This window comes from Phyllostomus hastatus, unplaced genomic scaffold (assembly GCF_019186645.2).
Source record: "Phyllostomus hastatus isolate PE091 unplaced genomic scaffold, TTU_PhHast_1.1 phas_scaffold_182, whole genome shotgun sequence".
NCBI lineage: Eukaryota > Metazoa > Chordata > Mammalia > Chiroptera > Phyllostomidae > Phyllostomus > Phyllostomus hastatus.
Window position 1 is genome coordinate 286,491 of NW_025334013.1, and position 26,521 is coordinate 313,011.

The 26,521-nt window shown below is 70.2% G+C and overlaps 4 protein-coding genes across 10 annotated transcripts; 1 reads left to right on the forward strand and 3 right to left on the reverse strand.

The window, feature by feature from the left end:
- Positions 1 to 3,604: 3,604 nt before the first annotated feature.
- TNFRSF18 (TNF receptor superfamily member 18) lies at positions 3,605 to 6,748 on the reverse strand. Its single transcript, XM_045859036.1, has 5 exons — positions 6,138 to 6,748; positions 5,213 to 5,332; positions 4,523 to 4,610; positions 4,159 to 4,367; positions 3,605 to 4,089 (listed from the first exon to the last, which is right to left on the reverse strand). The coding sequence occupies exons 1-5, from the start codon at positions 6,334 to 6,336 to the stop codon at positions 3,953 to 3,955; spliced, it is 753 nt and encodes a 250-aa protein (XP_045714992.1). The 5' UTR covers positions 6,337 to 6,748; the 3' UTR covers positions 3,605 to 3,952.
- A 1,513-nt stretch (positions 6,749 to 8,261) lies between these two features.
- TNFRSF4 (TNF receptor superfamily member 4) lies at positions 8,262 to 14,127 on the reverse strand. Of its 4 annotated transcripts, XR_006787986.1 has the most exons (10): positions 13,788 to 14,127; positions 13,095 to 13,182; positions 12,611 to 12,807; positions 12,334 to 12,456; positions 11,756 to 11,956; positions 11,536 to 11,602; positions 10,843 to 11,039; positions 10,610 to 10,738; positions 9,491 to 10,521; positions 8,262 to 9,243 (listed from the first exon to the last, which is right to left on the reverse strand). XR_006787986.1 is itself a non-coding variant. In XM_045859332.1 (9 exons), the coding sequence occupies exons 3-9, from the start codon at positions 12,750 to 12,752 to the stop codon at positions 10,451 to 10,453; spliced, it is 930 nt and encodes a 309-aa protein (XP_045715288.1). In that variant the 5' UTR covers positions 12,753 to 12,807; positions 13,095 to 13,182; positions 13,788 to 14,127; the 3' UTR covers positions 8,262 to 10,450. The 4 variants fall into 4 exon arrangements, 3 of the variants coding, with proteins under 3 accessions (XP_045715288.1, XP_045715289.1, XP_045715291.1); XM_045859332.1 differs by having other exon boundaries at positions 8,262 to 10,521; XM_045859333.1 differs by having other exon boundaries at positions 8,262 to 10,521; positions 11,536 to 11,623; positions 11,855 to 11,956; positions 13,788 to 14,124.
- Positions 14,128 to 16,406: 2,279 nt separating this feature from the next.
- On the reverse strand, positions 16,407 to 24,057 carry SDF4 (stromal cell derived factor 4). Of its 4 annotated transcripts, none has more exons than XM_045859167.1 (7): positions 23,781 to 24,057; positions 22,359 to 22,710; positions 20,510 to 20,646; positions 20,144 to 20,257; positions 18,051 to 18,209; positions 17,591 to 17,766; positions 16,407 to 16,904 (listed from the first exon to the last, which is right to left on the reverse strand). In XM_045859167.1, exons 1-7 carry the CDS (start codon positions 24,055 to 24,057, stop codon positions 16,728 to 16,730), a joined length of 1,392 nt encoding a protein of 463 aa, XP_045715123.1. In that variant the 3' UTR covers positions 16,407 to 16,727. The 4 variants fall into 4 exon arrangements, with proteins under 4 accessions (XP_045715123.1, XP_045715124.1, XP_045715126.1 ...); XM_045859168.1 differs by having other exon boundaries at positions 23,767 to 23,872; XM_045859170.1 differs by lacking the exon at positions 23,781 to 24,057 and adding an exon at positions 23,394 to 23,565.
- B3GALT6 (beta-1,3-galactosyltransferase 6) lies at positions 24,056 to 25,461 on the forward strand. Its single transcript, XM_045859171.1, has one exon. It carries the CDS (start codon positions 24,056 to 24,058, stop codon positions 25,049 to 25,051), a length of 996 nt encoding a protein of 331 aa, XP_045715127.1. The 3' UTR covers positions 25,052 to 25,461.
- Positions 25,462 to 26,521: the final 1,060 nt, after the last annotated feature.

The window sequence follows — 26,521 nt, forward strand, 5'->3', positions numbered from 1 at the left end:
CCCTCCGCCGGGGCAGGTGACAGCCCTTGCGCGTCACCCGGGTTTAGTCAGCCCGGCTTTGCATCACCGGAGCCCCGCGGTTGAAGGTCAGTGCTTCCCCCGGAGCGTTAAGGTCGGGTCTGTGTCTTCTGTGGTTCCTAGAATTCTTGTACAAGCAGCTCCTTATCTCCAAGCCACACGAGAGTCAGCACTGAAAGACAGCGTCAGTTCCCACTGTCACAAAGTTCCGCTGTTGCAGCGCGGCGGCGGCACCCGGCATCTTCAGCTGGGCAGCAGTCTCAGTGGAGGCGGCCGGGACCCCCGAGTGGGGGAGCAGCAGCGCTGGGGGCCCAGGACAGGACTGCCTGGCCCTGCGCCCGGCCAGGCGTGTGCTCCATGGGGAAAGCTGCCCCCCTCCTTGCCCCCACCCCTCACATCCGGACCCCCACACACTCCCTGCTCTCTTACTCCTCTTCCCTTTCCCCTTTCCCCTCCAGGGGTCTTGCTGGCGGGGGGCGGGGGACTCCAGCAGTGCCTCCATCTGCAGGAAGCCTGGGGGGGGTCCAGCTGCCCTTGGCTCCGACCCAGGCAGCACCCGGGGACCCCACCAACCCTAGAGCCTCCCCCTGGCCCCCAGTGGGGCCTCCCTCAGCCCCAGGCAGACGGCGCCCCGGGTCTGCTGAGCGTCTTCTGGAAGTCGTGGGTCTTTTCCAGCCAGACAGAGCCAGAGAACCCCAAGGACTCGGGGGACACCCTCAGCCCCTCAGCCCTGCAAGGTGTCCCTGACACGCAGGTCTGCCGCTGCGTGGCCCGGGTCACTGCTCCTGCAGCCTCCTGGGAGGATGAGCCCCGTGGAGGTGGAGGTGGAGGTGGAGGTGCAGGGCTCCCCGCCCCACCCCGGGCACAGCCCCTTTGTTGGGGGGAGCCCCCGACACTGGCACAGGACCAGCAGCACCCCCAGGATCACGCCCCGACCTCAGAGCTCAGCCCGGCTCTGGGGCTGAGGCACAGGGATGTGCTCCTTAATGCTAGGGGTAACCTGGGAGTCAGGGGTGCAGGAGGGACAGCCCCGGGTCCTGGTCAGGGACCCAGAGTGGCCGGGCCTGGCACAGTAGGCCCGTCTGACCGCTGGGCACACACAGCGCCGGGGCAGCCAGGGACCCCCGGCCCCGGCAGTGCCCTAGGACAAGCTCTCTCTGGGGTGGCCCCCCCCGGCCCCCACCGAGGGTCTCTGTCCAGCTGGGGCTCCAGCCTCAGCAAGGGGAAGGGCAGGTGGCGGGTGGGGACTGGCTGAGGCCGGAAGAGCTTCTGGGAACACAGAGAGCTGCTGGATCCTTATCTGAGACTGAACTCCAACCCCGGGGGCGGGGCTGTGGTTTTCCGGAACAGCTGGAGACTGGCTCCTGGGGGTGGCGGTTCTGGGGTGGGCAGAGTCTCACCTTGGGGTCCCTCTAGGACTGGGTGGCCAGGCCAGGCTACCAGCCTCTGCGGGGGGGTGGGGGGGGGCATACACCTGCCTCACGCTGGGAAGCTGGCTGAGGGAGGGCAGGGAGCCTCCCACAGCCCCTTAACTCCGAACCACCTCCCCACCCCCCTTTCCCCACAGCCAGCACCCCTGAGTCTCCTCAGGCCCCCTGCCCTGGGCACTGCCCCCATTGCCTGCCCACCTTTCCTGCCTCTGAACCCGGAGTTGCTCAGGCCTCCCTACCTAAGCCCCTCTGCCACCTGACGCCTGAACCCCGGCCCCTCAGCCTGACACCGAGCACGGGCCCTTTCCGGGGCAGAGCCCAGCCAGCCCTGCAGACCCTGGGGTCCTGGGGGCTCCAAGGAGGCTGCCTGAGCAGGCGCGAGAGCCCGGAGGTGGGGAGTGAGGGCGGGGGGTGGGGCAGGTGGAGATGAGGTGACTGCGGAGCAGGGGTGCCTCTGCTGCGCATGGGGCGCGAACGCCAGGAGAGAACCACCCCCAAGCCCTCCCCGGGGCCGGAGGCCGCCTGCCCAGACCCCCGCCACCTCCCACTGCCCCTGGCGGCTGGAATCCCCCATCGCTCTGCGTCACTCCCGCCGCCCCCACCCCGGCGCTGACGCTGGGCGCCGAGTTCTCCAGAGGAGTTTCCACGCTGAGTCAGCCCTGCCTCGCCCACCTGCCGGGCCCCGGGACTCGGGCGTGGGCGGGCCGCGGGCCACGGGCCACGACCGGTGGTTTCTGGGGAAGGTTTTCCTATGACCTGAGGCCTGGGCCCTCCCCGGGTGGCCGAGCCAGGCGGGGAACCCCTTCCCTGCTCCCCCTGTCGGGGGACAGCCTGAGCAGGCACTGGGAGAGGGTCTGGGACAGCAGGGGGTGCCCACCCGAGAGCCTGTCTGAGGGGGTGGACCGGTCCGGGGCCCAGGTGACGAGAGCAAGCCCCGCGAGGGCTGGCTTCCCAAGGGGAGTGGGCGAGGGGTGGGCAGCACGGGAGACCCGGCCCGGAGACACAGGGACAGAGCGGCGGCAGGTCCCAGCGAGGCGGTCTGCTCCGAGGACAGCCCGGAAGGTGCCCACCGCTGTCTTCCCGGCATCCAGCCAGCCCACCCCGGTTTCCTGATTTATTAGCTGGTGCGCCTGGGACTCACCAGGGACTTGGGCTCCACGGACGTACCCAGAGCCTGCGGCCTGGTGGGCACGGAGAAGGTGCCCGAGGACAGGCATTTCCCCAGGGACCAGAGTCACGAAGGCATCCCTAACCCTCCTTCTGGGGGTGCACATGAGCTGTGCTGTGCCGGGGTGGGGCGATGCCCTTGGGTGGGACACCCACCCGAGGCCCTCTGTCCGCCATCTCCCTGCTGTGGCAGTGCCCACCCCCTGCCCGCTGGGACTGGTGGGGTGAGGACCAGCGAGTGAGTCAGGGAGCTCTGCTGGGCAGCGTGCAGGCAGGAGGGGAGGGCGGGGGGGGGGGCTGGAGCACTCGGGCTGCCAGTGGGCGTCCAGGTGTGCTGTCACCTGGAGGGTGCTGCCGCTGAGACGGGTCCCCACTGGCCCTGGTTCCACGCCCTGAGAGCCTGCGCCAGTGAGCACTTATCAGACCTCCCCAGGTGCCAGCCCTGCCGGGAGGCTGGGAGGAACCCCAGAACCATGCTCCCCGGGATCCAGGTCCTGTGACCTGGCAGAGGCCCGCGGCAGGGCGGGTAGGTGGGCTGGGGCCGCAGGTGGCTGAGTTGAGACGGCCACCATCCACCCGGAGGAGCTGAGGGAGGAAGCGGACCTGGCCCCAGACTTTGTGCCCCAATGACACACGGCAGGTGCCCCCCCGGGGCCGGGTGGGGTGCCCAGCCTGAGCCCAGAGTCCGGGGCAGCGGCAGCCCTGAGATCCGACACAGGCCCAGGACCCGGCTACCCTCGTGTGTGCCAGGCAGGCGAGCAGCGGGGTCACTGGACGGCAGCGAAGATGCCCAGAGCGCAGCAGCCCAGCACAGCCCCCGCCCCAGGACGCCTCCCGAGCCCTGTGGTTCCTGCTCTGGGTGGCCCAACTTCTGGTCCCAAACCCCACCCCCACCCCACCTAGCCCAGGGGGGATGGCGGCCGCGGCGGGGGTCGCCCCGGGGCCCATGCCTCGAGTCCCCACCTCTGCCCGGCACACATCCACTCGGGTCGCTGGACAAGTGTTTATTGGGCTCCGCCTGCAGTCTGTCCTGGGCCGCGTGGCCTCCCGTCCAGGGAACCGGGCCCCACAGACCCAACCTCATCGGGGCCAGCAAGGGGGGGAGGCAGCCCTACCGGTGGCGTCTCCCGCCGTCCAGCGACAGCTGCGGCCTCTTCTGCGTGGTCTGGGGAGCCATCGCTGCCACCGTCCCCACCCGCTTCCACCGCCGAGGGGAGCAGGGCCGGGCCAGACCCGGGCCCCTCGCAGGGCCCAGAGCCCATGCACCCGAGGGTCGGCCCCGGGCTGGTCCAGGGAGGCCTGCGTCAAGGTCTACTGTGCTGGAAGGAGGCCGGGCCTCACACCCACAGGTTGCCCGGTGGGCCCTTGTCCTCCCCCGGGTCCTCCGAGAGCCGACCCCCGCGCTCCTCCTCTGGAAACTGGCAGCTGTAGGTGTCCTCAACCACCGGCGGCGCCTCCAGGAGGGGCTGGGTCTCTGCGGAGGGGCCGTGGTCAGTGGGCAGGCCACGGAGGGGCCCGCCTCCCCCGCCTGGGCACAACTGACCTGGGGGCTGCACGAGCTGCCTCCTCAGCTGCCAGAGCTGCAGCGCGAGCTGGGCCGCGGCCACGGCCAGGATACAGGCGCCCAGGACCAGCAGCGCGGTGAGCGGGCAGCGCGGCCCGGCGGGCGGCGGCAGCGGCGGCGGCAGCTCGCACACGGCATTGTGTGTCCTGTTCCCGGGGAACACGGTGCGGAGGCCCGACCGGGAGCAGCTGGGGCACCGGCACACACAGCCCTTCGTCAGCCCTCGGCCACCAGCAGCCCCCGCTACGGCTGCTGCCCGACCTCTCGGGGGTCGCCGCACCCGGAGGGACAGGAGAGCACCCCCCCTCCCTGGGAGCCACCCGAAGGCCCCCCCAGGACTCACTCTGCCCAAGGGTCACATTGGCCCTCGCTGCCCCGGGAGAAGGTCCCCTCGGCACAGTCGACGCATATGAAGCCATAATTGTACTCCCCTGCAGACAGACAGAGGGACGGAAAGACAGATGGACAGGCAGCAGGGCCACTGGTGGGTGTGGACCCCCTCACGTGTCCCCTGGACAGGGGTCTCAGCGTCCTCAGGACGGGGCCCCAGAGAAGCCAGCGTCCGAGTGTGCCTTGTCCAGGGCAGGCGTCTGTGGGGGAGGCAGCCTTGGGGGGACCCGGAGGCCATGACCCTGGGCTGAGTGGAGGCCCCCCGGGGGCACATGGGGAGGGGGGCAGTGATGGGGCCGGGTGGGGTGGAGTGGCAGCAAAGGCCAGGCCTGTGCTGGTCCCGAGGGCCGGAGGGCAGGAGGGCAGCGAGGGTCCCGGACAGAGGGGCCATGGCTGGCGTCCCCATTGGCCCTAGACCTGCCGCCCTCCAGCCTCACAGGACCCCCCTGCATGGGCACCGTCCCAGCCCCTGGACGAGGGAAGGGCCGGCCACGTGGCTGCAGCGCTGACCCACACAGGAGCCCCGCCCGAGGCCGCGTCTGTGTCCCCCAAGCCAGCGAGCTTCCTCCCACGCCCACACACACCGCCCAGGCACAGCCGCTGCTGCGAGTGGCCGCCCAGGCTGAGGCCCAGAGGGACTTACCTTGGGGCTCCGCCTTCTGGCCAGGCGGGCAGGGGTGGTGTTTGCAGGTCTCGCACTGTGGGTCTCCGCAGTGGAACTCGGGCTGCAGACAGGTGCAGGGCCCCCCTGGACAGGCCTCGGCTGGGCGGAGACAAGCTGGCCCCTCAGCAGCTGGGAAGAGTGCTCCTCCCCAGGGCTGCCCCCGTCCAGCCCTCCTGGGCGGAGGGGCATCAGGGCCGGCAGCCCACTCTCAGACGCCACCAGGGGGCAGAGGGCACCTGCCTGGGAGCCAGGACCCTTACTTGGCCCACCGCTCTGCCTGAAGCCGGGCCAGCCCAGCCCGGCGTGGCTGCGGCTGTGGCTGTGGCTGTGGCTGTGGCTGTGGCTGTGGCTGTGGCTCTGCTTGGGACCGGAGCCGTCCCTGCCACACAAGGAAGTGGCCTGGGGGCCGCTCTCACCCTGCACTGCGCCAGCTGCCATGGGCCTGGAATCAGTCTGCCTGCCCTCCTCCCGGCCCCAGCCCCAGGACCCCTCAGGGTGACACCCTGGGGTGTCTTTCCCTTGATATGTGTCCCCAAACAGGCACATTCCACCCGCCCCTCACCCACAGCCGCAGGTCAGAGGCGGGAGTAGGGGGTGCGGGGCAGGAAGTGGCCTGGGTGATGACCAAGGACCCCTTAGGCACTCAGTAGGAGCCAGGACCCCAGGTCCGCCTTGGAAACGGCTTCCGTCCCCTCACCCCGGGTCCGCGCCTCAAGCCGCCGGCGGGAGCCCGGCTGCTTCCACTCCCCGGGCTTGCGGTGGAGCCCGGGGTTCTGGACCTGGAAAGCTTGCCCACTGCTTCACCTCTGCCGGGTCTGCGCACGCGGAGGGAGCGCAGCGCCTCTGAGCCCGAGCCGGGACCCCATCCCCGCCCGCCCGCCCGCCCGCCCGCTGCGCGCCTTACCCGAAGCACACGGGCCGCAGCAGCGCGCGTTCGTCCCGGTGCCTTTCGGAACGCGCCCGGGGCCGCATCTCGGGACCCCGGTGGTACGCTGGCCCAGGCCAAGCGCGCAGAGCAGCGCGACGCCCCACAGGGCCGCCCGCGCGCCCCTTGCGCCCATGGAAGCGTCACCCGAGCGAGCTCCCCAACTTTGGGAAGCCATCACGCCTCACCGGGCACGCCCAGACCCCGCCCCACGGGGCCGCACGCAGCCCCGCCTCTACCACGCCCCGGGGGCGAGAGAAATTGCTACCACCTGGACCCCCAACACGCAGCGACTCGGGGCTTACGGGGCAGGCGGAGCGCAGGGGATTGGGGGCAGCGAGACTCCTCCGAGACCATCCTGGGGAACGCAGTCAGGGCACCTCTGTGCAAACCGCTGAATGCACAGCACGGAGGGACCCTAATGTAAGGGGGGCTCCTGGGTGATGGTGGCGTGTCCGTTGTGACACATGCACCCTGTGGGGACGTTGGTAAGGGCGACCGCTGCGCGTGGGTGGGGGCCGATGGGGAGTCTCTACGTGCCCCTCAATTTCGCTGTGAACCTGAAAGTGCTTTGAAAAATAAAGCCTGTTTCTTCCGAATCTAGTGGGTCCCAGCCGCTGAGGTCGGAGTCCACTGACTGGTGCTCCAGACACATGTGGAGGGACCTTGGGGGTCCCTAAGTGCTCCTGCCTGACCTCTTCCCGGGAGCTCCTGTCCACACACCCCCCCCAGCCCAGCGGTGAGCGGCGCGGGGGTGGGGGAGGTCTGAAAGTCTCTCTATGCAAAGCCTGTGGCCACCTGGTCTGCAGAGACGGGGGGTGTGGGCAGGAGGGCAGCAGGGGTGGGCTCTGGACGTGGGTGGTCAGTCAGGCCCTGAGTCATCGTGGGTGGGCACTGCCCGCAGGTGGGTTCTCAGGAGGGACCTCCCGTGCGGGTGGCACTGAGCCTGAGCGGTTCCCTCCCGGGGCCCCTTGGCTCCTGGCCGAGTCCCCTCCCACCTCCAGCCTCCCTGGACTCTCAGGGGGAGTGGGGGGCAGCCCCCGTCCTCCCCGAAGCCCCCAGACCCGGAGCCCCACCTGCCCCAGGTATGGCCACACCCACTAGGCCTCGGCTCTGAGCTCAGCACCCAGCAGCCTGGGGTCCCACCCAGGGGTCAGGAGGAGCGCCCCACCCGCTTTCTGGGAATTAGGATGAGAGCCCCTCCACTTCGAAGCGTTACGATGAGCCTTCTTCCTGACGGGGCCACCCCAGCCTGGCGGGGCTCCAGCAGCTTGGGACGCCCCCCATGTCCCCGTGGGTGCAGCCTGCAGCCACCCTGCCCGTGCTTTTGAGCCCCAGGGAGCCTCTCCCCCTCCCAACCCAGGGGGCTCCTCGGCATGTGGGAGGGTCCCCGGAGGACGGTGGGCGAGGGGCCGGGGTGCTGGTGGAAGCTGGAGGCCCATGGAGCCTGCGCAGGCACAGCCCTGACCGCCGAGGGGCTCCAGCTCGGATCTCCCTGCACAGACCTGGTCATCCTGGAGGCTATGGAGCCCCAGCCCTCGCTGGAGCTCCTGAGCCACAGAGAACAGCCTCCAACTCACCTTGACACGGTCCCTTGTCTCTCTGAGCCTCAGCTTCCCCATGTGGCACTGAAGGACTCTGGGGCCTGCCTCCTCCAGGAAGCCCAGCTAGATTGTTTGGCTTTGTTTCCCTGCCCTGCTGAGGCTCAGCCCCGGGGAGCTGGCGGAGCCTGCTGGGGGTGTGGGGGCTGGGCACTGGGGTCTCCAGGTGGCCGGGGGTGGGGGGGCAGGTGCCCACGGCCGGAGGTGTGCCGGCTGTGATGCCGACAGGCCCAGAAGACCTGCGTGGGGTCAGCTGTCCCTTTTCCGAGAGAAATGATGGGAGTGAGGGGGTTGTGACTCAACCCTTGCTCTCAGGTCCTCAGACAGGGGTCTCCAGGGTGGTTGTGGCTCCCAGCTGCCGGAGACCCTGAAGGTAAGGTGGCACCGGTGGGGCCAGGGAGCCCCGAGATCTGTATTCAGGTCCTAGTGGGGAGGTGGGTCCGAGAGCGACGGCAGAAAGGGAGGCCATGTGGCCCCACCTGGACACCAGGTAAAGGTGCTCTGAGTGGAGAATCGGGGCACTGTTTATTTTACAGGCGGGGGAGGCCAGGTCTGTGCTAGCATGCGACCTTCGGTTCGGTGAGCGCCCAGAAAACACACTACACCCCCTACAGCGATGCTTGTCCTTTGGTCCTTCCCAGAAGGGCGGTGGGAACCTTCTGGAGTCAGCAAGGTGGGCGGGGGCGGAGTCACCGCCCTCACCTGCAGCTCTGCAGACGCCAGGGGCCCAGCCGTGTGCTCAGAGGGCGGCGCGAAAAGCCGTTGAAAGGCAGAGTGAAGCCAGAAAGCACCGGTGCCCACGCCTGCCTTCCTGTCCCCGCCACGGGGCGGCCCCTCGAGCCGGCGCGGCTTCCGCGATGGGCAGTGGGGCCGAGGTGATTTTCTGCTTGCCTTTGTTTCCAGCTTTATCAACAGCTCACAAGCAGCTGCGAACCTGCATCGTACCGTTTATTCCGGCTTTCGGAAGCAACCCGTGTGTGTGCCACGAGGGGCCCACGGGGGAGTCTGGCATTCACCAGAGGGCCGGGGTGCGGAGAGGCGGAGGGTTGCCACTCCACAGGGCCAGACGGGGGAGCCGGAAGGGGGCACGCCAGGTGGGCGCACCACCTGGGCCCTGCGGCTGGGGGGCAGGATGCAGCTCAACACCAGGCCTGGGACTCGGGCAGGAGAAAGCCTGGAGGGCGTCAGCAGAGCCAGTCCCAGACAAGGGGCAGCGCAGAAGCGACGGGGAAGTGGCCACCCTCCGTCCACGCCTCTGTCCCACAGTGGACACGGAGCCCCGGGCTGGGGTGGGCGTGGGGAGAAGCCCTTCCCCATGACCCCCGGCCTTCTAAGCCCCGAAGTCCAGACCCTCCCTTAGGCCCCATTTGGAGGCCCTGTCCCCACAGCGGGGGTGACAGCCCTGTTCGGCCCTGCTGGGGCCCGTGGAGACCGATGGCTTCCTTCCCTTTGCAGCTGGAGGGTCCGGGGATGGGGTCAGAGGTCTGAGGGGGAAAGGTCAAGGCCCGTGGGGCGACTGTGGAGAGCGAGCTGCCGGCAGGCGGGAAGCCCCGGTCGGTCGGTCGGTCGGCGGGGCTGGAAGGGCCGGGCCGGACATGGCCCGGGCAGGGCTCTGCCCCGTGCACCGCGCTGGCGCTCGCGCGTGCCGTCCCCCGGCCCCTCCCGGCAGGCAGCACCCGAGCAGGCCCCGAGGGCGCGCCCCCTCCCGCCGTGGCCTGTGGTTTCGCTCACTTGGGCTGGTCCCACGCAGCTTCCTGTCAGCGTTTCCACGCTGGATCCCGGCTTCCTGTGCCCTTTCTGCCCTCGGTCTGGTTCCGCTGGGGCGGATGCTCGCTGGCAGGGCTGCCGGGGCCGGCTGCTGTCACGGGCGGGCGCGGCCGGTCTCTTTCCGAAACGCCCTGGGCGGCCGTCCACGCCGCACGCCGCGGAGGGCCGCCCCCGAGTGCTGGCCGGGGGCTGTCTGAGCGCGCCAGGACGTCTCCGCCCCCCTTGCTGTTCGGGTGGACGTCCGGGCGTCCGCTTCGAGGCCCAGCGCTCACGTCCCACCAGGTCCCTGCCTGCAGGGCTCGGGAGCGTGGCCACCCTCGAGGACCCTGGGGGTGCTCGGCCCTGGGCACCCGGAGGGCACCGAGCAGCACCGGAGACCAGGGGCACGGGTGGGGGTCCGGGTCACCACAGGCCCATGGCGGCGGGCACAGGCTTTGAGGGGCTGGGAGGAGGGGCAAGCCACACGGGGCCCTCCTGCAGGGACAGTGGGGCCGTCCTCGCTGCTCCCCTGAAACCTGGGCCTCAGTGTCCCCCCTGCGCCGTGAGCTCTGAGCCCAGGACCCCGCCGACCCCCGGCACTGGGCCCCGACCTTCGCTTTGGCTCCAGGCCGCCCGCAGGGCTGTCTGGGCCAGAGACCGGGAGGACGGCGCCCCGGGGCCCCAGCGCCCCGGCCCCCACGCGCGTGCCCACAGGCGCCCAGACTGAGACCGCGTCGGCCGACGGCGTTTATTGGGGGCCACCGCGGGTGGAGTATGCATGGCATACATAGCCGAGCCCGGGGGCGAGCCCAGGCGCGCCTAGAACGGCGCAGGGCAGGCGACAGGGTGCCGGGGGGACGGGGCGACAGAGCGGCAAGCCAGGGCGGGTGCCGGGGCGCCAGGGCGAGGGGCCGGCAGGACGAAGGGGTGGCAGGGCGCAGCTGCTCAGAGCTTGGCCAGGGCGGAGTGGGCGTCCGAGTGCTCCTCCTGGACGGGGGTCCGGCAGCTGCTCCCTCCTGGCAGGGGCGGGGAGAGCAGAGGTGGAGGTGAGCCGGGGCCTGGGGCTCCGGGTGGGCGGTCCAGGCAGGTGGCAGTGGCACTCACCGGGGGGCTTGGCGTGGGGGGCAGGCAGCCTCCAGGCCTTGTAGTGCTGCAGCAGGACCAGCGCGGCGGCCACCGGGGCCAGCAGGCCCAGGCACAGCCCCAGGCCCAGGACGGCGGCCAGCTCGGGGCCTGCGGTGAGAGCAAGGCTGGGCGGGGTCCACCAGAGGGGGCCCCCCTCCCCACACCCACCCTCTGGATTGGGGGCCCCGGTGGGGGAGGCCAAGCACCCTTACCCCTAGGGGACTCCGCAGGGGGCATGGCAGGCCCCTGTGAGGACCTGGCCCAGGCGGTGGGGGGCTGGGTGGTGGGGACCAGGGCTGGGGAGCCTGGGGTCCTCTCAGGGAGGGTGGCTGGGGGCGTCCTGCCCTCACAGACGGCGTCCGAGCTGTTGCTGCCGGCCCTCAGGGTGCGCTTCCCCTCCAAGGTGCAGCTGAGGGCAGGGGCGTTGTCAGGGACCCGTGGGGCCCATGGGTTTGATGGGGGGCCTCCGGCGGCACCAAACCCCACAACGCAAGGGGGGGTGGAGGAGGGGGATGGGGCTCGGCCGCCCCCAGGAAGCTCAGCCCCACCTGCAGGGTCTCCGAGGCTGTGGCTCACCCCCATGTCCCCTCCCTCACTCTGCTCCCCAAGGGCTCCTCCCGGCCCTGCCCGCAAACCCCTGCCCCCTCAGGAAGCCCTAAAAGACGACCTCCCAGGGGCGGCTGAGTGGGGGCCTCCCGCACTCCCTGGGCCAGGTGGCTCAGCTCCCCCTCCCGCCCAGTGGGAAGGCCAGTGGGCGGAGGCTGGCCCGGGGCTGGGCATGGGACGGGCCACAGTGGGGGACGGGTCCAGGAGCTCCCCGAGCCAGCAGGCTTCCTGCTTCTGGACGTGGCTCCTGGCTCCCAGGTGGCCAGGCCCCTGGGCCTCCCGGTCCCTGGGACACTCACTTGGTCCAGGGTTTGCAGGCCGAGTTGTCACCGGCGGAGAAGTGTCCTGGTGGGCATGGGGCACAGTCTGCCACAAAGACAGCACAGTCTGCAGTGAAGACTGCGTTCAAGGCCCAGCCCTGTGCTGCCTGCCCCTCAGCCTCTGGAAGCCCCTCCCGTACGCCCCCCGCCCGGGCCGGACCCGGAGCCCCCAGCCCCTGCACCCACACCTGAGCGTGACCTGTTGGGAGACGGGGCCCAGGGCCTGGGAGAGGAGTGCCGGGGAGGAGGTGGCAGCGTGGGATGCGGGGGACATGGGCAGGCCCCGGCCCGGGCTCACCAACGCCTCGCTTGAAGCCGCCGCGGGGCTGGGTGCCGGGCCGGCAGCTGCAGACGGTGTCGTTGGTGGCTGTGCACATCCGCTTGACTTCGCTCCCACTTCCTGCAGGACGCGGCTGGTCTCAGGCCGAGGGCCCGAAGTCTCCCACCCCATCCAGTGGCCCCCCGGACGCCTGGAGACCCCTCGAGGCGGCCTCCCTCCTGGCCACGTGGACCAGGCACAGCCCCGGGGCAGCCTGGCCTCCCTTCCCGCCCTCCCTCCAGCCCACAGGACCCTCCGTGGCCCGAGGGGCCACGTGGCCGACACACACCACACCCCGAGTCCACGTGGTCTCGGCTCCCCGGGAGGCGGGAGGTGCCGCCGGGGACCCCCAGGAGGAGCGAGCCCCGCTGTGGTTCGGGGCCGGTCCTGCGGCTGGGGGACCCCGGGAGCCTCCTGGGCGCGTGACCGTGGGGGGCGGGGGCGGGGCCGGGCCTCACGCTGGTTGCACTGGGTGCAGGGTTTGCAGGTGTCGTAGTTCACGGCCTCGTTGTAGAACCCCGGCTGGCAAGGCAGGCACAGCGAGTCCCGGCTGTCGGTGCAGCGGCTCAGCATCTGAAAACCTGCGGGGGGAGTCTCGGGGCTGTGCCACCTGGCCCGGCCCCGGCCCGGCCGGGCGCGAGGTCCCTGCCGCCCGCCCTGTCCCCGGCTCCCATGCCCCCGGGCCCCCGCTGGCGCCCCCCCGCGTCCCCACAGGCAGGCCGGCCGGCCGCTCACCTGGGTCGCACTCCTTGCAGCACCTGCCGCCCCTGGGGTAGGTGTTCTCCCTGCAGACGGGCTGGGCCGCGGCGCCCAGCCCCAGGAGCAGCAGGGCGGAGCGCAGCGCCCCGGGCCACGGAGCACCCACACACCTCCTCATCGCACCGGCGGCACAGGAGTCTGGGGGTTTTCCTTGCAGGATGTGGCTATAAAGGCTGGGGAGGAGGGGCAGGGCGGGCGTGAGGAGGAGGGGACCGGGAGGACACCCCTAGACTGCACGGCCACTCACTGCCAGGGCGTCGTGCGTCCTGTTCCCGGGGAACACGGTGCGGAGGCCCGACCGGGAGCAGCTGGGGCGCCGGGACACACACCCCTTCGTCAGCCCTCGGCCACCAGCAGCCCCCGCTACGGCTGCTGCCCGACCTCTCGGGGGTCGCCGCACCCGGAGGGACAGGGGAGCCCCGCCCCCCGAGAGCCCCCGAAGGCCCCCCCCAGGACTCACGCTGCCCAAGGGTCACAGTGACCCTTGCTGTCCCCGGAGAAGGTCCCCTTGGCACAGTCGACGCATATGAAGCCAAAATTGTAGCTCCCTGCAGACAGACAGAGGGACGGAAAGACAGATGGACAGGCAGCAGGGCCACTGGTGGGTGTGGACCCCCTCACGTGTCCCCTGGACAGGGGTCTCAGCGTCCTCAGGACGGGGCCCCAGAGAAGCCAGCGTCCGAGTGTGCCTTGTCCAGGGCAGGCGTCTGTGGGGGAGGCAGCCTTGGGGAACCCACAGGCCATGACCCTGGGCTGAGTGGAGGCCCCCCGGGGGCACACGGGGAGGGGGGCAGTGATGGGGCCGGGTGGGGTGGAGTGGCAGCAAAGGCCAGGCCTGTGCTGGTCCCGAGGGCCGGAGGGCAGGAGGGCAGCGAGGGTCCCGGACAGAGGGGCCATGGCTGGCGTCCCCATTGGCCCTAGACCTGCCGCCCTCCAGCCTCACAGGACCCCCCTGCATGGGCACCGTCCCAGCCCCTGGACGAGGGAAGGGCCGGCCACGTGGCTGCAGCGCTGACCCACACAGGAGCCCCGCCCGAGGCTGCGTCTGTGTCCCCCAAGCCAGCGAGCTTCCTCCCACGCCCACACACGCCACCCAGGCACAGTGTCCCGCTGCGGCGAGTGGCCGCCCAGGCTGGAGCCCGGAGGGACTTACCTTGGGTCTCCACCTCCTGGCCGGGCGGGCAGGGGTGGTGTTTGCAGGTCTCGCACTGTGGGTCTCCGCAGTGGAGCTCGGGCTGCAGACAGGTGCAGGGCCCCCCTGGACAGGCCTGGGCTGGCGGGGACAAGCTGGCCCCTCAGCAGCTGGGCCAAGCCCCCTGGCACCTGCAGCCCCGGCGAGCTCCCGGGGAGGAAGGGGAGGCAACACCAATCCTCGTCCCTCAGCGAAAGAGGCCCAGAGTCCACGGGTAAACTGAGGCAGCCCCCTCGGTCAGGCGACAGGGCCCACAGTCTGGACCTTCGCCCAGCACCAGCTTCGGGGGAGGGGAGAGCCCCGGGCCGCAGAGCAGGACCACAGGCCCCCGCGGGGCGGCAGCTGTGCGGGTGGACGCGTGCGCAGCTGGGTCTGAGCGCAGCAGGTGCTGGGGTGACACTGGGCTCCCAGGTTCGCGTGCGGAAGCCCGGACCCCAAGCGGCTGTGTCTGGAGACGATCTCGGTCAGAGGTCACGGGGCGGGACCTGACCCCACAGGACTGGCATCCTCTCAAGAAGCGGGAGCAACCCCAGGGAGCCCCCCGGAGGGACGACCACGCGGCGTCACGCACAGGTGGCTGCCCACCAAAGACAGCAACTTCGGGACACCAGCCTGGCCGGCACCCGGACGCCGCAGGCCCAGACCCGGGGCTGGGGACGGGGAGCCCCCGGCCGCCCAGGCCACCGTCCACCTCCGGCGCTCCCGCCGGCCAGCCTGGGCAGAGCAGCACGCGCAGCCAAGCGGGCGTCTGCCCCGTCCCGGGGGCCGTGGCCTGGAGAGGGGGGGGCGTCCTGTGTCTGTGTGTGTGAGGGGCACGGGGCACTGGCCCCCCCCACGCTGGAGGGCACGTGTGGCTGCCCCCAGGTGCCCCCGGGCCTGTGCTGGGGCAGTTTCCAAGAGGACAGACTCTCAGCACCCCTCACGGGGACGGACTGGAGTGGCCTGTCCACGGTCCGTCCTGGGAGCGCGCGGCACCCTCCAGGGTGGCCCCGGGCAGTCCCAGGACAGGCAGCCGCCACAGCGGTCGCAGGGGAAGCATGCAGGCGCACACGTGTGCACGGACACGTGCCTCCCGCCGGGTGCGAGGCGGGGAGGCATGCTTGGGCTGTTTTCGTCCTTTCAGACCGGGCGGGCGGCACGGGCTCACCTATCTGACAGCTAATTTAAGAAGTTTCAGGCACAGAAGCCTGGAAAGTCCCCTCCTCCTGGGACACTCAGGTACCAGCCAGCTCCCAGCCCACCTGTGGGAAATCCCCTGGACTCCACGGCCCAAACAGGGGCCGCCTTCCCGAGCCTCTGGAGTGAGGGTCCACACGGCGGTCCCAGGGGGTGGGGGTCAGGGCGTCTGGGCAGCCCAGCCTGCGTGTGTGTGAGCGCACCCCGTCTCCCACTGACGGTGAGAAAAGTCTTTCTGCCACATGAAGAGAACTGCAGCCCTGGCGGGTGCGGCTCAGCACACTGAGCACCGGCCTGCGAACCAAAGCGTCACCGGTTCAATTCCCAGTCAGGGCGCACGCCTGGGTTGGGGGCCAGGTCCCCCGTGGGGGGCACAACAAAGGCAACTGATCGGCATTTCTCTTCCTCTCTTTCTCCCTTGTCTGAAAGTGATCCAGAAGAAAGAAGGCAACAGAACTGCAGCCTCAGGTCCGGGGGGCAGTGCCCTATCCTTCCCTGGGGCCGACTCGGGGCCCCTGCCCCCGAGCTCTGGGGTCTGTCCCGTGAGGCCCCGCGGGTCCGGCCCCGGGGTGCCCACCCCCAGGTGAGCCCCGGGCGCTGACAACCCCACGTCCCGCGGGCCCAGCCTCCCCTGTGGGCCCGGCTGCCGGGCGATCAGCCGGCCTCTCTGCCCAAGCTCACAGCTGCTCACACCCACCCACCCTGCCCTAGCGCCTGGCCCACCAGGGCCTCCTGCCACCGAGGTCCCCGCTCCCGTCTCAGCTCTGAAAACAGTCTCTGCTTTGTTTTTGTGGGAACCCAGGTGTCGCCCCGCCCGTTCCTCTGCGGTGGCCTGACCCGGGCTGCTGGGAAGTGGGCCCCGTGGCAGGGCTGGTCTTGGGAGCCCCCCGCCTCCCGGGAGGGGCCCGCACAGGCCCCCCCCAACCTGCCGGCCCGAGAGCTGCACTCGGAGGCCCCAGCCTGCCAGAGGGAGCCGGCCAGCAGACGTGCCAGCCAGCACGGGGCCCGGCCAGCCCCCAGGAAGGCTCTGGTCGGCCTCCAAGCGCCACCCAGAGGAGCCACGCGGAGGGGACCGCCCGGCCCAGCAGCAGCCCGCACTGCCCCTCCCGTTCCCAGGTCTCAGCCCCGTCGGGCCCCTCCGGGCCCTGCCCAGCCCTAGAGCAGTGGCTCGGGGCTCGTCCTCGGGTGCCCCCTGCTCCTGGGACTCCCACTCCCGACGGGCCCCGCAAGAGCGGCCCCCACTACCCTGGAGCGGCCCCCATCCTGCCACTGGGCCGGCACCGGACACAGGGTGGGGCGTGGCGTCCTAGCCAGACTGCCCACCTCACGAGCATCGAGGGGAAGCCCCCCGGCCTTGGTGTTCCGAACTGCTGTGCGAGTTTTTGTCCGAGGAGAGAATAAAGCTCAGAGAAGGAGACAACTATATTTTAAAGTAAGTTAACGTGATTCCTGCCACAAGTATGGGTTTCGTCAGAGACCGAACCCTGACGGCCGCTGGGACAGCCGCCCGCCACAGCCACCGCCACGGCCCCAGCTCGGCCAGAGCACGGCTGCTGGGGCCTCAGCCCTCACGTCAAGGAACCGGGAGCCGCGCTGCTTCCCACGGCTCACGAGCCTGCAGGCCCTGATGTGGTCGGGCCCCGGGGCCCCTCCCTCGGGGTTCTCAGAAGCCAGATGCTGAGATTATGCGGGCCTCCTGCAGGCGCCCCGGGCGGGTGGGCGGGCTCAGAACTCCTCGTGCACGTTGCGGGCGTAGTCCATGAGCTTGCTGCCCGTGAAGAACTCGCTGTACTTGAGCACCTCCTCGGGCTCCAGGTGGCGGTTCTGGTTCTCGTCGGCGACGGCGATCATCTGCTTGGCCTCCGTGAGGGCGTTGTACTCGTTCATGGGGTCCATGTACTCCTGCAAGGGCCCTGCGCCTGTCAGCACCTCCGGCCCGCGGCCGTGACACCCCCAGGGCGTCCCTCACCCCCCACGCCAGCCCGGGGCCGGCGCCCTCGGCCGGGGACTCGGCTGGGCCCACTGTCACAGCCAGCCCCAGCTTCTCGTGACAGCTGTCAGCTGGGGTCTGCAACGGGTATGCAGGTGTGTCCTGGAATGTTCTGGAAAGCAGATGCCAGGCCGGCAGTGGCTCAGGGCCGTGTGGGCGCTGCCTCCGTGGGCCCCGGGGGGCGGGCGGGGAGAGGAGACCCTGCCTGGCACAGCGGAGCCGGCGGGCCGCGTGGACACAGACTGAACTGGCCACCGGTCCGCAGTGGGGACGGGAGCCCCAACCCCAGGCTGCCCGCCAGCTCTCACCGGGGATCGGCGAGTTCTCGTGTGAAATGAGATGACTCATCCACGGCGGGAAAAACAAGCTCCCCGGCACCGACCCACGGAGGGGAAAAGGCCGCGTCCTCGTCCCGGGACGCCCGGCTGCCCAGAGCCAGGACTGGCCACGTGAGCCCTGCCACCCAGACCCGGGGACAGGCACGGCCAGATGCCGGCAGTCACGCAGCCCCGCTGAGCGACCACCACCCCCCCCGCTCAGGCCCCCCTTGCAGGTGGCGCCCCCCACTCGCTGAGGCCCAGGGGCGCCCCGCGCCCACCTCCAGCTCCTCCATGGTCACGACCCCGTCGTGGTTGGCGTCGATCAGCTCCTCGAACTCCTTCCTGCGGTCCCTCACCCAGCTGTCGTCGATGTCCTGGCCCCGCTGGTTCTCCACGGTGCCCACCGGCAGGGAGATGAACTCGGGCAGGGAGAGCTGCTTGTCGCCGTCCTGGTCTGCGGGACGAGGGGGCGCTCAGGCCTCGAGCGGCACGGGGCCCCGGGGGCCACCGAGCAGGGTCCGCCGAGTGGGTTTGCTGCCGGGTTTTCAGCTTGTGATTTCAGGCTAAAGTCAGACGGCTGCGTCTCGCAGGGCTGCCGGGCACCGGGCTGGGGCCACGTGCGCCCGGGGGCCACCCCGCCGAGGGCCCACTCACACTGACCCCCCGCCAGGAGGACCGGCGAGCTGCTGGCGGGAAGGGCTGGCCTCCCCCCCCGGGCAGGCTGGGGCCGGGCCTCACCCAGGTCGCGGACGATCTCCTTGACCATGAACCGGAGCATGCCGCGGCTGTGCTCAGGGTGCAGGAAGGACAGGAACTCCTCCTCCGTCAGCAGCAGGTCCGGGGGTGGGTTGTCCGCCTGGTACCAGCGGTCCTTGAGGTTCTCCAGGACTTCCTGTGCTGGGAGAGGCGCGCCTGTGGGCACCCCGGCACTCGGGACGCATCCAGGGGGCGTCCGGGGGGCTCCGAGGCCCGCTGCCTGAACGGGGCGGCCAGCTCAGGACACGGCCGCGCAGGGCCCCAGGCTCTGCCCCTGGGCGGAGAGGGCAGCCCCCCGCCGTGTGCGGCTCGGAACCACCCCCTGGACGCAGCCCCCCGTGCAGGCGCAGCCCCCGACACGCTGCCCCGTCAGAAAAGCGGCCCGAGCCGGGGACGGAAGCCGGACTTCGCCCCTTCACGTCCCTCTGGGCGCCAGAGGGCAGCCCCCTTCCCCGCCCCCCGTGGCAGGGCTGGGCAGGGGGGCCGCAGGGACCACCCTGCGCCAACACGGCAGGAGCGGGCTGGACGCTGGGCCTCTGCCGTGCCCGGTCCTGCCAGCTTTGGCGGCGCGCCGACCACCTCTGGGGGACACGGGTCTGCGCTGGCCGGCTGCCGGAGGGCAGGCTGGGAGCGGCTGGTGGCTCCAGCCCACCACGCCGAGGGGGCGGGACGGCACGGACTTGCAGGTCTGCCTGGAGCCTGACTCGGAGAGAAGCTCTTCCCAGCTGCAGCGAGGGAGGGAGGGACCCGGGACGAGGGCGCCGGGGCAGACCCAGCACCCGGCGGCAAGCGCCCTCGTGCGAGAGGACAGGTGACGGAGACAGGAGTGACGGGGCCGCAGGCAGGGACACCAGACGCCGCAGGGGTGCCTGGGACAGGCCCCGCCCGGAGCCCTGGAGGGGAGAGGAGCCCCACTCTGGGGGGGGGCGCGCAGCAGGAGAAGCAAAGAGACAGAAACGTGAATGGGCCTAACTCGCCTGCTACCAGAGAACCCAGACGGACTCACAAAACAAAGCCCCACTCCTGGTCCACGAAAACACACACTGTGGAGAGAATGCCAGCAGAGGTCTGTGGTGGGCCCCCCCCACGGACCCCCCACGGGAAGAAGAGCGCCCGCCACCGCTGAAGCCCCCCCCGTGAGGCAGAGGGACGCTCCCACCCAGCCCCCAACCACACGGGCGCCGGGCGAGGGAGCAGGCCTGCAGCGCCTCTCTCGAGCACGGGCGCCGAAGCCCCACGAGACATCAGCGAAGCGAGGCCGGCAGCAGCGGGGGCAAAGGAGGCGGGACCAGGACCCGGACCGGGACCAGGACCAGGACCCAGGACCGGGACCGCCGGCCGGTCTGCGTCTGACGGGCCGAAGGGGAAAGTCCACGGGCACGTCGGCCGCACAGGAAGCATCTGGCGAGTCCCAAGCCCCCGCGCGGCCAAACCGCCAGCACAGGGGAAGAGGGGACACCTGCTCCAGCCGCCGAGAGAACCCACAGACACCCACAGCCAGCGCCGTGCTCGCTGGGGAGGCCTCGAAGTCTCGGGAGGACGAGACAGGGGGCCGGGGCTGGGGGGAGGAGGGCCGCCCCGCCACAGCAGGGCCGGGCCGCAGGCCAACCCGGTGCCAGCCGCCCTCCGGGGCGCTGGGAGGGGCGCGTGCCAGGGCTGACACCCCGACGGCAGGGCCGCGGGGCTGACGGCAGCCGGGCCCGCCAGTCCACGGAGAGACTCGGCCGAGGACCAGCGTGGCCGGGGCACCCTCACCCAGCAGCGGATGGCAGGGCGATGGGGACGCCCCCGAGGCTGTGACACTCCCCACACTCAGCCGGTGGCCAGGACACTCAGGGCAGCGTCTCGGCAGACGCCTCGGCGACTGGGGCGCTGGGACCACGGCGGGGGATGACGGCCCGCAGATGAAGGGAGAACCAGACCCACAGGCACCACACGGCCCGGTCCTCGTGCCCCCAACAAGCCCCAGCGGCGCCCGGCTGCGCACACGCCCCCAGGGGCCTCCTCCAGCCCGCCAGGCTCCGACGCCGCACGGTGGCCCCCGCGGTGCTGTGGCCCTGGGGCGCGGCACTCACTCTCCTCATCCACCTTCAGCTCCTGGTCGTTCTTGATCTTCTCGGCCACTTCCCTCTCGTTGTGGCCTTTGCTGGCCAGGAACTTCACCTTGTACTCGTCCCAGGACACGCGGCCTGAGAGGGCAGACCGTCCCATCAGCAGGTCTGACGAGGAACGCTTTCCACGGGGGAACTTAATCACTTGACGGCGCCCGTCGCAAACCCCCACGTGAGGGCAGCGTGGAGGCCGCTGTGCCCGGGAGGCCGCCAGCCCCCGTCCTGGCTGGCAGGGTGAGCGGCACCCACGGGGGCCCACGGGCTCTCACTGCTTCGTCTCGGTCTGCCCGGCCCCCCAGGGTCGGGGTCAGGGTTGGGTCGGGGCCATACCGTCACCGTCGGGGTCCACGGCGCGGAAGTGCGCCCTGCTCTCGCCCACGGCCTCCTGGAAGTGCTCGGCCGTCTTCTCCACGATCCAGCGCTGCAGCTCCTGGGCGCTGATCCTCCGGTCGGCGTTCACGTCCACCCTGCGGGCGGCGGGCCGGTCAGGCAAGGCCAGGGCCCCGGCAGACAGCACGGAGGGACACGGGGCGGCCGAGGGCCCCGCAGGCAGCTGTGCAACTGCCAGGACAGCGACACTCTGCACCCCGTGGGAAGGGCAGGGACGAGGGGCGGGAAGGACGCCAGGGGCGTGGGGGCGGCGGACGCAGAGGCCAAGGCTGGGCGCTGTGAGCAGCAGCACGAGCGGCTGGGACAACACCCGTGAGTCCACAGGGACAGACATCAGGGGAGGGCGGCCCCCACAGACCTCCACACGGGACACAGGGTCCGGTCCCTCGGTACCAGGAGGGGCAGGAGGGACAGGACGCAGAGCAACTCCACCGGTGGTGACACCACCTGACCCAGGTGACCCTGGACAACACCCCCTGAGATGCCACCTGGGCGTCTGACCCCACACCACCCCACCTGCCCACAAGCACGCCCGTTAGCACCCCAGGCCTCCCAGCTTGCAGCTGGGCCCACACCCTTCCTGGGGACCCACAGGGACAGGCGCCGCCCCACCCCCTCTCGTGGGCCGGCTCCGCCAGCCGCAAAGAAGCCGCCTGCCACCTGCCAGCTCGACTTGGTTCGCAGCCTTTCTCTGCCCCCCGGAACAGCAGACTGCACTCCAAAGGTCCAGGAGGCGGCCCCAGCGCTGTTCCCCAGCCCCAGCCCTCCGCTCCCCGCACCCGGCCGGCAGGTCGACCAGCAGGCTCCACGGGCTGACTGCTGCCGCCGGCTCTGCACCCCAGCGGCAGGAGGCTCCTCTCCTGGCCCCAGCGCGGAGCCTCAAAGGCCCTGGTCTGGCCGTGGCCCCTCTCCGACGTCTCGCCCAGTGCGCAGACACCCGACGCCGAGGGTACCGCACTTGGTGACCAGGTTCCTGCTATCTCGGCTCCCTCAGCCTACAGGGGCCACACCTGGAGTCTCCCTGATTGGGCAGAACCTGCCCACCCACCTTCAGAACACCCGGCCTGGCCCAGCCCGGGTCTGCACGCCCCTGGCCCCCGCTGTCCCCCACCAGCTCTCTACCCTGGTCCCCCGCTGCTCCTGGTCCCCTGGGTGTGGACGGGGGCCAGTACCAGGCCTTAGGGTGTCCGACCCGGGAAGCAGGGCGCCAGGTGATGTGACCCACACAGGAGCACACGAGGCTAAGTCCAGCTGCCAGGGCCTCGTCCTGAGTCCCTGTCCTGCCTGCCAGGCCCCTCACCTCCCTCGGGTGGCTCCAAAGCCCCAGGCCACATGACCGCACGTGGGGGATGGTGGGAGTGCTCACAGCGGCGGAACCCCCGGTCTCCTTCCCGGAGCAGAGCCACGAGCACCCACCCTCCAGTGGGCCCCCTGCACCCTCCAGCCCGCCCCACGCCTCACAGGCACCACCAGGCCTCCTCGAACGGGCACTGCGGCCACTCCCGCAGCCGCCTGTCTCCCACTCACCACCGCGGGCACGGGCCTGGGGCCACCGCGCAGGGCGGGCAGCCCCTCACTCTGGCCCTCCGCGAGCCCCCGACCCAGCACGCTGCTCGACGCCTGCAAACCTCCCCAGTGTCGCCAACCAACAGCACGTGTCACTGCGCCTTCCTCCCAAGCTCGTCACCAAGTGGGCCCGCGCGCCCTCCCGCACCACGCCACACCAGGACTGGACCAACGCCAGCTGCCCACATGCACTCTCAGCCTCCCAGGCCCCCTGGGCACCTACTTGGAGAAGATGACCATCAGCTTCCTGCGGCTCTTCCGAGGCTCCGCGTCCTCCTCGAACCCGTCCGTGTCCTTTCCCAGGAAGACCTCCTGGTGGAAGTCCTTGTTGAGGTGGCCATCCATCTCCAGCTTCACCCCGTTCAGGTGGTCCGGGGGCAGGATCTCGCTGTCCTCCCTGCGGCCTGCTCTGTCCCGGGTGGACGAGTGGTTGGCAGGCCGGGCGGACGCCCCAACCAGCAGGACGGCACCCAGGAGCCAGAGGCTGCGAGGAGCCAGGCTGCAACCGGGAGCCTGTGTGGACGGCATGGCCGCCTGGGCCCGACCGCGAGACGGCCTGCAGGCGTGGCCAGTAGCTGCGGAGAGAGGAGAGGCAGGCGAGGGAGTGAGGCCACAGCCCCCGGCCGCCAGACCCCGACGAGCGGTCAGCTGTCCACAGAGACAGCACTGAGCCAGGGCTGGACAAGCCTTGGACGGAAAAGACAGTTTCTCTGTAACACAAAAGACAAGCCCTCGGACCCACGAGAGGCAGAGTGGCCGAGCCTTCTCCGGAGAGGGAGGGTGTCCAGCCCCGCCCCTCCTCCTCAGGTGCAGCAGCCCCTTCCGGGTGTGTCTCTGTCCCTGCCGGCGTGGAGGCTGAACCCTCTGGAGACCCCCGCGGGCCGCTTGTGAGCTGTGACTGGCTGAGCTGCCCGGCCTCCCTGCCTCAGTTTCCCTCTATGGAAGAGGGAGCCCCCACCCTGACCCCAGGTCTTTGTGAGGACTGGGCGTGGTGCCGGCAAACACCCAAACACACCCAAGGGGCACCGGCCCCTCCCACCTCGCGGCCTCAGTGAGCCTTGTGCCTGCTGACACGCACACACACAGAGCACACCTGCACTGCACTTTGCTCCTTGACACCAAGTCCACTCTTCCCACTACTTAATCTTGCTCGCAGAAAAAGTCACCCAAGAACAACCGCACAGATGCAAGCCCCCCTCCCCGCTCCCCGAGGCTCCGGCCCCTGGGATCACAGCATTTACTTTGGTCCCCTGCTCACTTCCCGTCCTCGACCGGGAAGCGACAGCTCCCGGGACGCGCCCACCAGCCCAGGTCGATGGAGGCCACCACCCCTGGGTGTCCGTCCTGGGGAACCTCGTTTCTTGCCCCAAACGCAAACGCTTATTTTAAAAGCTGCCCCCGGCTCAGGAGTCGCCCTGACGGTGCCGGGCTTTACGGGGTTTCGGGTCTTCACGGAGTCCTACTAGTTGGCGTCACGGCCCCCGTTTCGCAGACGAGGACGGTGAGGTCGCCCCGCGCTGAACGCGGGGTCCACGCTCCCCGTGACCGCGTCCCTCGGCCTGTGTCCACGACGTTTCCGGTCCGGGCGGCTTCCGCGTCCCTGCCCACTCACTGCCCGGGTCCTCACTCACCGCCCAGGACCCACCGAAGGCGGCCGAGCGCCGTGACGCCTCCAAAGGGAGTCGGCTAGGCCGCGGCCATCTTTCTTCCGGGAAGAGGCGGGCCTCCAGGCCGTGAGGGCAGGCGCGACGTCCGCGCGAGGACGCCGGAGCCGCCATCTTGTCTCTGGGCGGAAACGGCCGCGCGGCCCTCCAATGAAAACGGCGCGCGAGGGCACGTGACGGACGGCCGGCCCGGCCCGCGGTCCGGCGGGCCTTGGACCTTGGGGTCTCCGCGCGCTCGCAGGCTCGCCGGCGCGCCATGAAGCTGCCACGGCGCGCGTGGCGGCACCGGACGACGCTGGGCCTGGTCGGCCTGGTGCTGTGCGGCGCCGCGCTCCTCTATCTGGCGCGCTGCACGGCCGAGGGTCCTGGTCCGTCGCCCGGCCGCAGCCCCGGGGCCCTGCCCGTCGGACCCGGACGCGCCAGTGCCTTCCTGGCTGTGTTGGTGGCCAGCGCGCCGCGGGCGGCGGAGCGGCGCAGCGTAGTCCGCGGCACGTGGCTGGCGGCGGCGCGGCGCGGCGGCCCCGGCGACGTGTGGGCGCGCTTCGCAGTGGGCACGGCCGGCCTGGGCGCCGAGGAGCGGCGCTCCCTGGAGCGCGAGCAGGCGCGGCACGGGGACTTGCTGCTGCTGCCCGCGCTGCGCGACGCCTATGAGAACCTCACCGCCAAGGTGTTGGCCATGCTGTGCTGGCTCGATGAGCACGTAGGCTTCGAGTTCGTGCTCAAGGCAGACGACGACTCGTTCGTGCGGCTGGATGCGCTGCTGGCCGATCTGCGTGCCCGCGACCCAGTGCGCCGCCGCCGCCTCTACTGGGGCTTCTTCTCAGGCCGCGGCCGCGTCAAGCCGGGGGGTCGCTGGCGTGAGGCGTCCTGGCAGCTCTGCGACTACTACCTGCCCTATGCGCTGGGCGGCGGCTACGTGCTCTCCGCCGACCTGGTGCACTACCTGCGCCTCAGCCGAGAGTACCTGCGCCTGTGGCACAGTGAGGACGTGTCTATGGGCGCCTGGCTGGCGCCCGTAGACGTGCAGCGTGAACACGACCCGCGCTTTGACACCGAGTACAAGTCCCGCGGGTGCAACAACCAGTACCTGGTGACGCACAAGCAGAGCCTGGAGGACATGCTGGAGAAGCACCAGACGCTGATGCGAGAGGGCCGCCTGTGCAAGCAGGAGGTGCAGCAGCGCCTCTCCTACGTCTATGACTGGTCTGCGCCGCCCTCGCAGTGCTGCCAGAGGAAGGAGGGCGTCCCCTGAGCGCTGCCGCTGCCATGATGGAGGGGCAGCAGCAGTGGGTCCCTTTTGGGTCCCGGTCTTACACCGGGAAAGGTGACACGTCTGGCTGGATGAGCCCAGCGCTCGAGGGGAACCTGGTCTCGTGACCACTGGGGCTTTCGGGCAAATGCCACACAGCAACGGACAGCTCTTAGGCCCCTGCCCCATCAGTGGCCACACCTCCAGTCTTGCTCCAAAGCATCTTGCTCTGGGTCTGGGAGACCCTGGGGCTGCTAGGGCAACGAATGCGTCATGTCCAGGTGGAGGTGTCCTGCCCCTAGATTTCAGCCAGCATTTGCCTGGACTGGGAAGATGCCCAGCTTCGGGTGTGAGCCGGGGAGAAACTTCCCAGTCTGTGGAAGGTTCTGGCCCTCCCCCCACAACTCCCCCACACCTGCCTGTCTTCCTGCTGTCCTGACCCGAGGCCGAAGCGAGGAGCTGAAGGCGGGAGCTGACCCCAGGCACAGATCTGACTTGTTCTGGGTGGAGACTGTGGCCCACCCTGCATCCACTGTGCTGACCGTCTGCCTGGGAGCGCCCTGGAGGCCCTGAGCAGCCGCTGTGTGTCCGTGGTGCGGTCGGGAGGCGTTTACGGGAACTGCCGCTGTCTCGTGGGGTCGGGCCACCCCCCTTGTGTCTCCTTTGGTGCCAGTCACGTGTGAGTCTGAATCAGCCTTCGTTTGATGTTGAGTAGCTTTGGCGTCCACGTCAGCGCCTGCCTGTGGTCTGTGTCTAAACATTGTGAACTTGTGTAGATAAGAGCTCCCGTCGGGAGCGTGAGGGTCTCAGTGTTTTTTAAATTATTTGAGAAGAGTTTCGTATCAGAACTTGCTACTTGTGGATTAATCTGTTTTCACAATGTGAACCATAGACTGCCGCCACGTGTGTGTTTAAGCATGGAAGAATTTTTAAACTGTCCATTTTTCTTTTCAGTTTACACATAAGTCAGCCCCACTGTCTCCCGCCGAAAAGACTTTCCTTTTAAGGCCTGCGCGGGGCTGCGCGGGGGCAAGGGTTTCCCCCTCGTGCGTCTGTTTTTGAGCCCCAGTTCTGGGAATCGGAACTCTTGGAATGCGGACGAGGCTTCCCGAGTTCCGTCTTAAGAAAACAGGCCGGGCGGCCAGTGCGTCCTCGTGGGGAGGAACGCAGCGAGGCGTGCCGGGTGATCTGTGGGCACACCCGCCGCCCTCCGGGGGCCCGTCTTCCTTTCTCCCCCCCACCCCGTTGGCTGAGAGGTGGGGGCTGCGGTCACCGCACGGGGAGACAGAGTGGCGGCCCGCAGACGTCTGCGAGCCCTCCCTGGCCGGCCACGGACACACGCCGGGCGCTTTGTCTGGGCGAGCGGCGGGCTGTGCCCCTGCGGTCTCAGGTCCACGTCAGGGCCCTGCGCACAGACCTGCAAACCTCCAGCCTGCGTCTCCACCCACCGCCGGTCGTGTTCGTCCTCAGGCA

Bases quoted from the DNA above. Each gene is read 5' to 3' on its own strand.
- TNFRSF18 (XM_045859036.1), bottom strand. From the start codon at position 6,336: ATGGCTTCCCAAAGTTGGGGAGCTCGCTCGGGTGACGCTTCCATGGGC. The intron at 4,368-4,522 runs GTGAGTCCTGGG...CCGGTGCCCCAG, and splicing joins CAATGTGACCCTTGGGCAGA to CTGCTCCCGGTCGGGCCTCC. The intron at 4,090-4,158 runs GTCAGTTGTGCC...GCCCCTCCGCAG, and splicing joins GCAGCTCGTGCAGCCCCCAG to AGACCCAGCCCCTCCTGGAG.
- TNFRSF4 (XM_045859332.1), bottom strand. From the start codon at position 12,752: ATGAGGAGGTGTGTGGGTGCTCCGTGGCCCGGGGCGCTGCGCTCCGCC. The intron at 11,040-11,535 runs GTGAGTGTCCCA...CCCTGCCCTCAG, and splicing joins GCCTGCAAACCCTGGACCAA to CTGCACCTTGGAGGGGAAGC. The intron at 10,739-10,842 runs GTAAGGGTGCTT...CTCTCACCGCAG, and splicing joins CCCTGCGGAGTCCCCTAGGG to GCCCCGAGCTGGCCGCCGTC.
- B3GALT6 (XM_045859171.1), top strand. From the start codon at position 24,056: ATGAAGCTGCCACGGCGCGCGTGGCGGCACCGGACGACGCTGGGCCTG.
- SDF4 (XM_045859167.1), bottom strand. From the start codon at position 24,057: ATGGCGCGCCGGCGAGCCTGCGAGCGCGCGGAGACCCCAAGGTCCAAG. The intron at 17,767-18,050 runs GTGAGGCCCGGC...CTCGTCCCGCAG, and splicing joins GGAGATCGTCCGCGACCTGG to ACCAGGACGGCGACAAGCAG. The intron at 16,905-17,590 runs GTGGGCGCGGGG...GGGCCCTTGCAG, and splicing joins TGACCATGGAGGAGCTGGAG to GAGTACATGGACCCCATGAA.